Source organism: Blennius ocellaris (assembly GCF_963422515.1).
Source record: "Blennius ocellaris genome assembly, chromosome: 2".
Classification (NCBI taxonomy): Eukaryota; Metazoa; Chordata; class Actinopteri; order Blenniiformes; family Blenniidae; genus Blennius; species Blennius ocellaris.
Genome location: NC_137651.1, coordinates 32960723 through 32973222, shown reverse-complemented (window position 1 = coordinate 32973222; position 12500 = coordinate 32960723). Strand labels below are relative to the sequence as shown.

Below are 12500 nucleotides of genomic sequence, written 5' to 3'. Positions count from 1 at the left end.
CGCGGAGCGAGGCCAAGGAGCCGCCGCACCGCTCCTTGGCGGCGGCGTCGTCGTGGGCGAGGCCCCCCTCCAGGGAGAGCTGCTTGAAGACGTCGTACTTGTCCGAGCCGTGCGGCGGCGGCCGCTGCACCGAGGCGTCGCCCGCGCCGCCCTCGCCTTTGGCTTCTCCGCCCGAGCTGCCGAAAGCCATGAAGTCTGCAAAGTCGTCCTGAGGAGCCGCGGCGGCGGCGGCGGCGCCACCTGCCGCCGAGGCCGGGGCGGCGGCGGCGGCGGAGGAGGAGCCGAACAGGGTGAAGTCGCCGAACTCGTCCGTCCCTCCTCCGGGAGGCTTGGCGGGCGGCGGCACGGGGACGGAGGGGAACGTGTTGGACTTGGCGTCGGCGGCGGCCGAGGCCGCGGGCGCCATGGTGGAGAAAAGGTCCAGGTCGGCCATGTTGAGAGGGTTCTGGGGCTGCTGGAGAGACTGGGGGTTGGGGAAGGCAGAGGGGAAGGCGGGCTGGAAGGTCTTGGCCGGATCGGAGGGGTCTAGAGGAGAGACGCTGTCGGCGGTCTTAAAGTCCGTGAAGCCGTCGTCGGCGCCGACGCACTTGAAGTCGGCGAAGCCCTCGCCTGGGAAGAGAAGAAGAAGTTCAAGATCAAAGAGCAACAAAGCGGAGCGACTTCAGCAGCCTTAGCAGACAGGAAGCCAGGCGGCACTGCACGGCGTCTGAGCGCCCACTCGTCCGCATGCGGTGAAGAAAGCGATTGCCGTTGTGCAGAAAATGTCCATCTTAACACGCCAGTTTGCCGCTTTGCATCGGAAAAAATCGCCGGCCGGCGGGTTTCCGAGGGGGAAAACGGTGCGACGGATCGCCAAATGCCCGTTTTTCGCCAGAGGCGGAATGCGAAGGAGGTCCAGGAGGTCCTGGTCTTCGGCTGAACGCTGCATGCTGGGTAAATATGGCCTTAAAAACCGTGTTGCTCAAACGTCTCCTTCTCCGCCAACATGGCCGACCTGAACTAGCGCAGCCAATCCATGTTAACTCATTCACGAAGTCATATCTTTTATATTTTTTTCATTCTAATTCTTGCACTATTTTGATAAATGTATATATATTTTCGAATACATTTGATTATAATATATTATTTATGACTTACCCTCTTGTACCACTAGAGGGAGCTCATGTACCCTGAGAATCACGTATTGAAGAAAGTTTAATTTATATGTTTTCATTCTAATTTATGCACTATTTTGATAAATATATATGTTTGCAAATACATTTGACTATAATATATTCATGACTTACCCTCGTGAACCACTAGAGGGAGCTCATGTACCACACCCTGATAGTTACACTAAATCCGGCCTTGAAACTGCATCGTGAGCTTGTACATACAATATCGTGATAAACATCAAGAGTAAACGTATTATAAATACTGAACAATTTCATTGCAACTGCAAAATATTTACAGTCAGTCAGTTTAAAAAGCTGTACATTAATAATTTAAAGACCAAATCTAAAAAACTAAACGCAAGATGGGCATTTGTTGCAGGAGAACAATTCACCAGTATCGAGTGAAAAACGTGTCTTGTTTTATCAGATTATGCAACAAAACTCTGATATAAACCACACGAGGGGGGAAGCAAAGTCAGAATGCAGTGGTTGAATCCCAGTGGTTTAATAAATGCGTGGACTGAAACAGATTCTGTCCACGGCGGCGGAGGAAACACGACTAATGGGCTCGTTAAGGAAACGCCGGACAAAAAGGTCACTGCAAAAAACACGACTTACTGGGTTCGTGAGCGTCGTCCCCGTCGGAAACTGTTCTAATGAAACACGGACGGGAGACACAGCGGAATCAGCACCGCAGGCTAGCAACGGCATCGTGGCATCGTGGCGGCCCGACGGCCTTTAGCCACGTTACAGTCCAGGGTTCAATTACAGGGCCGTCAACAACAACAACTCTCTTCACGTGGGTTTTTCTGGGTAGGATGGTTTCATTGAGACCTCTGACTGTTATATGGTGAACAGACCTTATATATATATATATATATATAACCCTTAAAGTCCCAGTGAAATGAAGGTTCCACCTCCAGAACCCTCTGGTGTCTCTTCTAGAACATTTTCCTGCTAACTGGCTGAAGGTCAAATGTTCAAACACGACAATCTGAGAGAAAATAGCGATAAACGGTGCTATTTCCTCTGCTGGGCGGAGCTTCTGACAATAACAGAGTGACATCACGAGTTGTGCACACGCCCAAGTTGTGTTTACATTATGGAGGATCAGAGTTTTGACCACGAAGAGGCTGAATTGAACCAGATTTCATCATCATGGTCATTTCAAACCCAGTGATTGATGAAGAAGACACAGAAGGTGGTTCTGCCATCGGTGACCCCGTCTGGAACATGTTTGAGGAAGCAGAAGACGCTTCGTCCTCCATTCGTCCTCGTCTCCTCGCCTCAGCAGCCGCCACTTTTCACCTTTGAGGCTTTGAGGCTCCTGACTTTTGGCAGAACGACCGTCTTCCTGGATCCAACACGTCCAAGAGCTAGAAGACTGAGGAATCACCGGAGATGAGTCCAGGTGTTACTGGATCGCCTACTAGCCGCCCGAGCTAACGGCTCCCGCTAGCCGCCCGAGCTAATGTCTAGCCGCTCCCGCCGCCCGTCCTCCTTTCCTCCTCTCTGGTCTCTTCCAGGCTCAATCTTTCATCAAGGCTCATAAAACGTCGACTAGAACTTCAAAACACTGTAAAAACTTGGATATTTAAGAGGAAACAAGCCGATATAAACACAACAGATCCAGATCTACACAACTCGTGATGTCACACATAGGCTCCGCCCACGAAGAAGGATTCCCCCGACGTCCTCGGCTGTAGATTCAAAATTCAAATAACTTTGTTATGCGACAACAGTGGAGGGGCAGAGTCGGAGGAACCTTACAAGTAGAACCACAACTATGTTTTTTGCAAAGTAGTGTTTTACATTTCACTGGGACTTTAATACAACAAGCGCATCAGTAAAACGTGTCTGTCGTGAAACTGCATGAAGGAGAGAGGTTCCTTACCGACTGGTTTCTTGTCGGCGGGTTGTTCCAGCTGCCTGAAGACGCTGTACTTGTCTCCGATATCTGGGTCGGGACAAACACAGGAGACCGGAATCACACAGGAAGCAGGAAAAAAACACACAACGTGTCCAACGAGCAAACAAGCGCCGCCGTGGCGTTTACGCCACTTCCCACTTTTGTTTCCTCGTGGCGGAACTTTTAGAAAATCACTCTGAGCCTCTGGATTCAACGAGGCGTTTCGCTAGTCGTCGGCGTAAGCGACACGCCGACTGTACCGTCTGAGGTGGAGATCAGCGACTTTTCATGGTCGTACCTGAGGTTGGGGGGGGAGGCGGCTCGGCGGGCTGATCCACAGACAGCTGCTTGAACGCAGCGTACTTATCCGAGGACGTGGTGGCGGCGGAGGCGGAGCCAGACACCGGCGTCAGCATGGCGGCCATGCTGCAGGGACACAGAGGGCTGCGGTCAGGCTCAACGTGGAACTCCATCCCCCAGAATCCCCACAAAATATCACTTGACCCGGGATCACAACGCTTGTTGAGCGACAGACTTTTCTTTTCTCGCCACTAAAGGAGAAAACAAGAAAACCCGACAAGCACAACAACGGGTTTTATACATCGACTTCTTCAGAAGGTTGAGCACTGGAATCGTTCCTCGCGGTCGGGAATCGTTCCTCGCGGTCGGGAATCGTTCCTCGCGGTCGGGAATCGTTCCTCGCGGTCGGGAATCGTTCCTCGCGGTCGGGAATCGTTCCTCGCGGTCGGGAATCGTTCCTCGCGGTCGGGAATCGTTCCTCGCGGTCGGGAATCGTTCCTCGCGGTCGGGAATCGTTCCTCGCGGTCGGGAATCGTTCCTCGCGGTCGGGAATCGTTCCTCGCGGTCGGGAATCGTTCCTCGCGGTCGGGAATCGTTCCTCGCGGTCGGGAATCGTTCCTCGCGGTCGGGAATCGTTCCTCGCGGTCGGGAATCGTTCCTCGCGGTCTGGAATCGTTCCTCGCGGTCTGGAATCGTTCCTCGCGGTCTGGAATCGTTCCTCGCGGTCTGGAATCGTTCCTCGCGGTCGGGAATCGTTCCTCGCGGTCGGGAATCGTTCCTCGCGGTCTGGAATCGTTCCTCGCGGTCTGGAATCGTTCCTCGCGGTCGGGAATCGTTCCTCGCGGTCGGGAATCGTTCCTCGCGGTCTGGAATCGTTCCTCGCGGTCTGGAATCGTTCCTCGCGGTCGGGAATCGTTCCTCGCGGTCGGGAATCGTTCCTCGCGGTCGGGAATCGTTCCTCGCGGTCGGGAATCGTTCCTCGCGGTCGGGAATCGTTCCTCGCGGTCGGGAATCGTTCCTCGCGGTCTGGAATCGTTCCTCGCGGTCTGGAATCGTTCCTCGCGGTCTGGAATCGTTCCTCGCGGTCTGGAATCGTTCCTCGCGGTCGGGAATCGTTCCTCGCGGTCGGGAATCGTTCCTCGCGGTCGGGAATCGTTCCTCGCGGTCTGGAATCGTTCCTCGCGGTCTGGAATCGTTCCTCGCGGTCTGGAATCGTTCCTCGCGGTCGGGAATCGTTCCTCGCGGTCTGGAATCGTTCCTCGCGGTCTGGAATCGTTCCTCGCGGTCTGGAATCGTTCCTCGCGGTCGGGAATCGTTCCTCACGGTCGGGAATCGTTCCTCGCGGTCTGGAATCGTTCCTCGCGGTCGGGAATCGTTCCTCACGGTCGGGAATCGTTCCTCGCGGTCTGGAATCGTTCCTCGCGGTCGGGAATCGTTCCTCGCGGTCGGAAATCGTTCCTCGCGGTCTGGAATCGTTCCTCGCGGTCGGGAATCGTTCCTCGCGGTCGGGAATCGTTCCTCGCGGTCGGAAATCGTTCCTCGCGGTTGGGATCACATCCCAAACAATTACTGGAGGGAAACTGGAGTCGGGCCACAACTTCTCCAGGAAACTGGGACAATTTGCCGAATCGATCATTCAAAACCGGGGTTGGTCTTATATTACAAGATATTTCAGCGACGACAACAGTAAATAAGTTTGAGCTGCTTTGGGTTGTTTTCATCACTTAAATGAATGAGAAATTTTGTGAAATCCATTTTACACACACACATATATGTGTATATATGTGTGTGTATATAAAAACACACACACATGTACACACATAGATGTATATACACATATGTGTGTGTATGTATATATATATATCTGCATACATATGTGTGTATATACACACATGTATGTGTGTGTAAATATATACACACACACACACACACACACATATATGTATACAAACACACACATATATACACACACACATCTGTATATGTGTATATATATATGCGTGTGTGTATGTGAAAACACACACACACATATACATATATACACGTATACATATATACAGACACACACATTTATGTATATACACGTGTATGTGTGTATGATTATATATATGTGTATATACACACACATATATATGTATGTATATATATGCACACACACACACACACACACACGTGTGTATGTATATATATATATGCATATATACACACACATATGTATGTATACAAACACACACATCTGTATATGTATACAAACACACATATATACACACACACACATCTGTATACGTGTATATATATGCGTGTATGTAAAAACACACACACACATATACATATATACACGTATACATATATACACACACAATTATGTATATACACGTGTGTGTGTGTGTGTGTATGATTATATATATATGTGTATATACACACACACATATATATATGCATGTATATATATGCATATATACACACACACACACACACACACACGCCTGTTTTTAAGTGAGCTAATGAGATGTCAGATATTGATGGTTTATTTTAATAACGTATCTCCGGCTCAAACCCTTGAGGAGCTCATAAATAACAAATCCAGTTAGAAAGTAACGGCTGTTATTTACTGCTGGGTTTTAAGATTCAAATCATTTTACTCTTTGGACCGTGGATCAAAATAAGAAACAATTTGAGAAACACATGGATTCACTTTGTTGACAGATCGACCAGCTTTAATTGGACGAATGACCAGAATTGCTCATTTCTAGTTTTTCCTACAGTTTCCAGAAACATTCATCTTGTTTTAATTACAAATGAGAAATGATCAGACTCGATAGTGTGTCGGCCATCTTTTATGGGAACACGGTGACACGTATATCCCATTTACATTTATTTCCCCTGAATGTGTTTCACACGTTCCAAAAGACGTTTGAAGTTAAACGACATGAAAGGTTTCTGGTTTCGAGCTTCACAATCGTTCTTTTTTGAAGGAAGTATTTGCAGTGAACGGCCTGCAAGTGGTGCTCAGAACTCAAAAGCAGCTTCAAGTGTGATTGGCTTGATACGCACAAACAAACACGAGTTCTCGGGTTCAAGTGGCCAGGCAACCACCAAAGACCGCCACAAAGGACTGGAACTCGCAATTTCTGTTCCCAGGTCTTTTGTGCAATTTGGTAAATTAGTGTGGCGCGCATATTTTGCTGGACGTTTCCCTCTTTGTTCAGTGTTTGTGTGACGATAAGAAGCTCCTGTGCTCCACACACAAACAAATACACCTCTTCGGAAAACATCAAAGTGAACGCTGCTCTGACAAACGTCAGAGAAATCTTTCATCTCACAGAATGTGTACGTTTTCTCAAAGACGTCAAAAGGCTGGCGGAGCAAAACCAGGTTCCTCCAGTTCCTCCTTTAACTAGACGACATGACGACTGAGGGGAATTGTTGTTCCACCAGTGGAAACAAGACGGGACTCCATGTTTTTTTTCACGGGAGGAAATTGGGACTTTAAAAAGTGCCTCAACTGCTGAGATGTTAAGATAATTAATTTCTGCCGTCTCCGGGCGGATAATTGCCTCTCAGCCTCCCTCGAAGCTGAACGGACAAGTTTCCCCTCAGAAAGTACTAGAAAGAAATGAGCTGATCGACTGTCCACTGAAATGAATTTGTTAAAAGACGACCCAAACTCGTTGCTATTCTGAGGTTATTACAAGATATTAAGACAATGTGTGTGACTGTAAGACTATAAATAGTCACCCGGGGCAGAAAATAAAACCTTAATTACTGCAGATGAATGAATAAACAAGGGGCATGTCGGGTGAACGCCATTCAATATTTTCAGAGGATATCTACTATTAGAGACACAGCTTTTTGTTATTGGTCTTGGGTTTGTTTATTTATTTTATTTTTATTGTTTGGGGGAAAAAAAGAAAGAAGGCGGCTATGAAATTATATCTATTGTATATTGTTTGTATGTACCATTGTATTCCCAAATGAACAAGATACATATATTGTTAGAATGTTTTTATATATAGTTTCCATATTCATGCTTAATCTCAGTCTTATTTCTTCTGTCTTTATTGAGCAGCGCCACTCAGGCGCTGTTGTTTAACTTTGACTAATCAACGTTCTGAGCTTGATAAGGAACCCTGACCGAGGCTGATGAACAGAAAGACACATCTTCCACACAGCTGCCGTCTCGCCGTCTCATGAGCGCGGGATGTCCTGAGATTGTACTGACGGTTGATAAACTGCTAAGCACACAAAATGTTTGTTTCTATGACGTACATGTGAACCCTCCTCTTTGTTAAATGAAATAAAGACGCAGGAGAAACGGTCAGAGTGGGTCGGAGGTGAACTTGGGCGCTCCTGGCCATTTCTCCTCGCGAGTAACTGAAGCTCATTCGTGTCGTCTTCTTCTTTCTTGCAGATTTAATAAATGTCTATAGCCTAAACCTGACATATATATATATATACTATATAAACTATATATATATATATATATATATATATATATATAAAACAAATATATATAATATATATATAAACTGTCTCCATCCCTCTGAAAATATATATACATGTATACAAAATATATATAAATATATATATTATATATAAACTGTCTTCATCCCTCAGAAAAAAATTATATATATATAAAAAAATATATACATATATATTTAAAAAAAAAAAAAAAAATATATATATATATATATATATATATATATATATAAACTGTCTTCATCCCTCTAAAAAAATAAAATATATATATATTTATTTATTTGTTTTCAAATTTTCCAGATGGATAAAGAGTTTTTTCTCTCCATGTTCTGAGCTAAATATACACGATGTAGTAAATCTCCCCACTGCACCCGGTACCTGTTTTGGTGCTGTGGTGTGATGACGTTGGTGAAACTCCCTCCCGACTCCCCCTGGAAGCCGGCGAAGGCCTGGTCGCCCGTCCCCACCTTGGGAGCTTCCTGGAAGTCCTGGAAGTCGTCGTCGTCGGCTTTGGCCGCCTGCGATTCAAGGTGGCGTTACGGCGGCGAGCGGACGACACCACGTTCTACGGGTGTGGCTGCCCTTACCTGTGCGGGAGGGAAACTGGCGATGAAGTTTGTGTTTGTGGGCGCTTGAGCCGCCGCCGCTGCTGCTGCTGCTGCAGGCTTCATGGCCATGACCGGGGGTGCTGGTGTGGGCATGGTCATCGCCATGGAGACGGCGGGCTGCGTCATCATGGGCTGCTGGTGCTGAGGGAGGACGACGGGGGCCAGGGCCATGGCCAGCGCCGGCAGGTTGGGCAGGGGTGGCGAGGGGAACTGAGCGAGGATCTCCAGGTTCATCGCCGGGAGGCCGCTCTGGAACGACGCCACAGGACTTTCACAAAGGAACCGCCACAAAACGGGAAAAAAAACGAAAAGCCGCCGCCGCCAAATTCGATGCGGTGGCGTGCGGCGCTCCGTGAGCTGCCTGCAGATTGGCATCCTCCCCCGGGGGGTGGGTGGGGTGACGGGCGGCTGATGAGGTCGCCGCCATATAGCGGGCAGATTCACAACACGCGGCCTAGCGTGCTAGTTAGCATGCTAACAAACACTGTTCAATTCAGCTGAAATTTGGTAGGTGGCCTAATGGGGGCACCGCGGTCATGGATCACTAGCTAATTAGCTAGTTTTGACACCGGTTTTTTCAAAATAAAAGTAATTTTTGGAAAAAAAACAAACCAAAAACCTTCAAAACCTCAAAGTTATCAGTATCTAACTGGGGGTGTGGGGGGTAATTAGTTTTGGCTGCAGTGTTTCACCTGGGCCACGCCGATCAGCGCCAGGACGGTGTAGAGCTCCTCCTTGGTCAGCATGCCCGGCGTGGTGCGGTTGGCCGACGCCCAGATTTGCCCCAGCGCCTCCCTGGGGAGGCCCGACGACATCAGTATGGGGTAGAGCTTGGCCGTGTCGATGCCCGCCGGCGTCATGGTGAACTCCAGAACCTTCTTGAACATTTCTGCAGAGGAAAGGAAAAAAAAACAACAACAGTCATTCTTGTAGGTAAATATGAACTCGATATCATAAAGGAAAATCCATCACATTCTGCTTCTACTAGTAGAGACATAGAACATATATCCAACCACAATCATCAAAAAGTATTTAAGTATTATAAAATAAGGGATATATATTTTTTTTTTAAAAGCATGTAAATGCTGCATTGTGCATTTATATTTTCATTATATTGTATATAAAACCATCTAATAACACTTCCGAACAGCGTGAATATTCATTTAAAACACCTTGTGAATCTACTAACTAGAGGTTTATACGTGTACTTAAAAGCAACTGAAATACAGTTTTAAATAATGAATGACAACCTTCCCGGAATTCTGCGAAGATATAAAGTGACAACTTGGGGGGAAAAACCAACAACAAAGAAACACATGTACGTCATAAATAAAACGCATTATATGTCTATAGTTTTTTTTTAAAGCTAGAAATCAACACAATATTATAGCAGTTGTTGGGTGGGAACATGAAATTGTAGTAATATTATGTAGACGAGGGTGAATGTTTACCTGGAACCAGAGTGTCGTTGTAAACCCAGGCTGGCAGCATGGGCTGGATGTGCTCTTGTTGTGGGTACACGCCAACACCTGACACACACACACACACACACACACACACACACACACACACACACACACACACACACACACACACACACACACACACACACACACACACACACACACACACACACACACACACACACACACACACACACACACACACTGAGTTGAGCCGTCACAGCAACAGTCCGGTCCAGCCATACGATCTGGCCCAAGGCCAGAAACATGATGTTGGACGCACATTACGAAAAGCCCAAGGCCAGAAAAACCATGTCGGTGGCGGTTTACGAAAACCCTTCATGTTCCATCGGTGCTGTGTCATTCACACCAGGAGTGAGATTCCGGCTCGGGGCACCGAGTCGGGAGTACTGCCTGAGATTTTCGTGGCCTAGCGTGCTAGTTAGCATGCTAACAAACCTTGTTCGATTCAGCTGAAATTTGGTAGGTGGCCTAATGGGGGCACCGCGGTCATGGATCACTAGCTAATTAGCTACTTTTGATGGATGCCTGGCCTAAGGGCAGGAAAATGATGTCGGTGCCAGATTTCGAAAACGCTTCATGTTCCATCAGTGCTATGTCATTCACACCCGGATGGAGATGAGACCAGATTCCAGCTCGGGGGCACCTGCCGAGTACCGCCTGAGATTTTCAGGTGGATCGGATAGCTTGCGGCCTAGCGTGCCCATTAGCATGCTAACAAATATTGTTCGATTCAGCTGAAATTTGGTAGGTGGCCCAATGGAGGCGCCGCGGTCATGGATCACTAGCGAATTAGCTAGTTTTGATGCCGTTTTTCAAAATAAAAGTAATTTTTTGGAAAAAAAAACAAACCAAAAACCTTCAAAACTTCAAAGTTCTTCTATCTAACCGGGCCAGAGGCCAGGCTCGTCACCCCCCGACGGGCCAGAGCCCCCGGGTGGAGCTGCTTGCCCCTCCAGGAATCGAACTGGACAAATTCCTACGCCTGATGTCTGGGAGGCTTCGCTGCAGCTGTGACGCTCTCCTGCTCTGAATCACAAGCCTCCTCGCCGCGTCACACATCTAGAAATCAGTCTGAGTCACTTTCAGCCTCAAGGAGACAGAGAGAGAGACGACTGGCTTTTATGAAAAAGAAAAAGAAAATCTAATTTAGCTGCCGACACTGACCTAATTTATTCTTAAAAAAAATAAAAAAAGAGTCTAACAAACATTTCAGTCGGCTCATTTTGAGCCCAACACTCCGCGGTGCCATGTGTTTACTCAGGCAGGCACTTTGCACATAATGCTCCCATCAGTCTTGGGCCGTTAAACTGAATCTTATTACAAACCCCCCCCCCCCCCCCCCCCCCTGCCCCCCAGTCGCCGCCATATTTCCCCGGGTGACACGGAGGACACGGACACAGACAAACAAATAAACAGAGCAAGAGGAGGGGCGGAGCGGCGGAGCGGAGCGGCATGCACCATCAGCCCTGGATTACGCCGGGCCCCAAGTGGCCCCTGCCAATCCAACAGTCCCTGTTAAACCAAAGCAGCCGGCGTGTGCGCCAGAGGTCGTCCTGAGAGGGCGGCGCACAGCGAGCGAACAGGCCGCAGCTTATTTAGCCAGCAGGTGTTTATTACCCAAGGACCTTGACGGACACAGTTCATCCCCAGCGAGGAGGCGCAGAGGGCATGAGAGAGGAATCAAGGAAACAAGCAGACAGAGGAAAGGGCAGAGACGCTTAAAATAATCATAATAAAGAAAAAAGAAAAAGCAGTAGAAAAGAGCAGGAAGGGCACCTCAGAGCAATCACAGCGGTGAAAAGAATGTTAGCTTGATTTCATTTTACAGCAGCGAGGCCGACGCCCCCTCCGCCACCCGGCATCAATCAAACGTGACCCGAAGGAGATCAGCAGGTCGGAAGTGACGCCGTCGGGGGTTAAGAAAGAATCGAAGCAAGTCTCGGAAGCCTTGATTGTGTTTTTTAACGCTGCGGCGACAAGCAAGAGGAGAGAACGGGAGTCCGGAGAACAGCTTCTTCTCTCACCACTGTCGCAAGGAGGAGGAGGAGGAGGAGGCGGGCCGGTGGCCGGAGGCGGAGCTTCGGGGAGGTTTTCGGTGGCGAAGGCGGACCTCAGGTCCCGAGGGGCCGCGGCCCAGTTCCTGGCTCTGGCGCTGGGCTGGAACTGGGCCGACACCTTGGCCCGCGGGGCCACTTGGGTCAAGCTCCGCCTGGTCCTGAAGCTCACCTGGGCCGTGTGATCGGCAGTTAAGTCGCAGGAGGAGAACAGCTTCTCTTCCAGGGACGGGCCTGAAGGAGGGACAAGCTGCTTTAGCGCCAGACGCTGCTGGTTGGGACTCCTGTTGGGTCCCTCAGGCTGCTGAGCCTCGCTGCTGTGAGTCACGTCAAGGTGGAGTTGCAACAACCAACAGCTAGAACCTCTTCATGCTTTCTGCCCTCAAACAAACTTCACGTGCAACGGGTTCACGAAAGGGGAACGTCGTGCGCATTTCTACTGGACACGACATGCTTTGACACGTGAAGGCAGCGGAAACGATGCTGGAGTCAAACAACAAATCCTCGGG

General features: G+C 48.6%; 1 protein-coding gene across 1 annotated transcript in view; it reads right to left on the bottom strand.

The window, feature by feature from the left end:
- The window catches only part of synrg (synergin, gamma), a 48281-nt gene that overhangs the window by 20617 nt on the left and 15164 nt on the right, over positions 1-12500 (bottom strand). The window contains 8 exon segments of the mRNA XM_080514596.1: positions 1-609; positions 1773-1802; positions 3049-3111; positions 3362-3489; positions 8221-8360; positions 8430-8699; positions 9143-9339; positions 9902-9979. The exon segment at positions 1-609 is cut by the window's left edge and continues 306 nt beyond it. Of these exon segments, the coding sequence (XP_080370722.1) occupies positions 1-609; positions 1773-1802; positions 3049-3111; positions 3362-3489; positions 8221-8360; positions 8430-8699; positions 9143-9339; positions 9902-9979 (1515 nt within the window).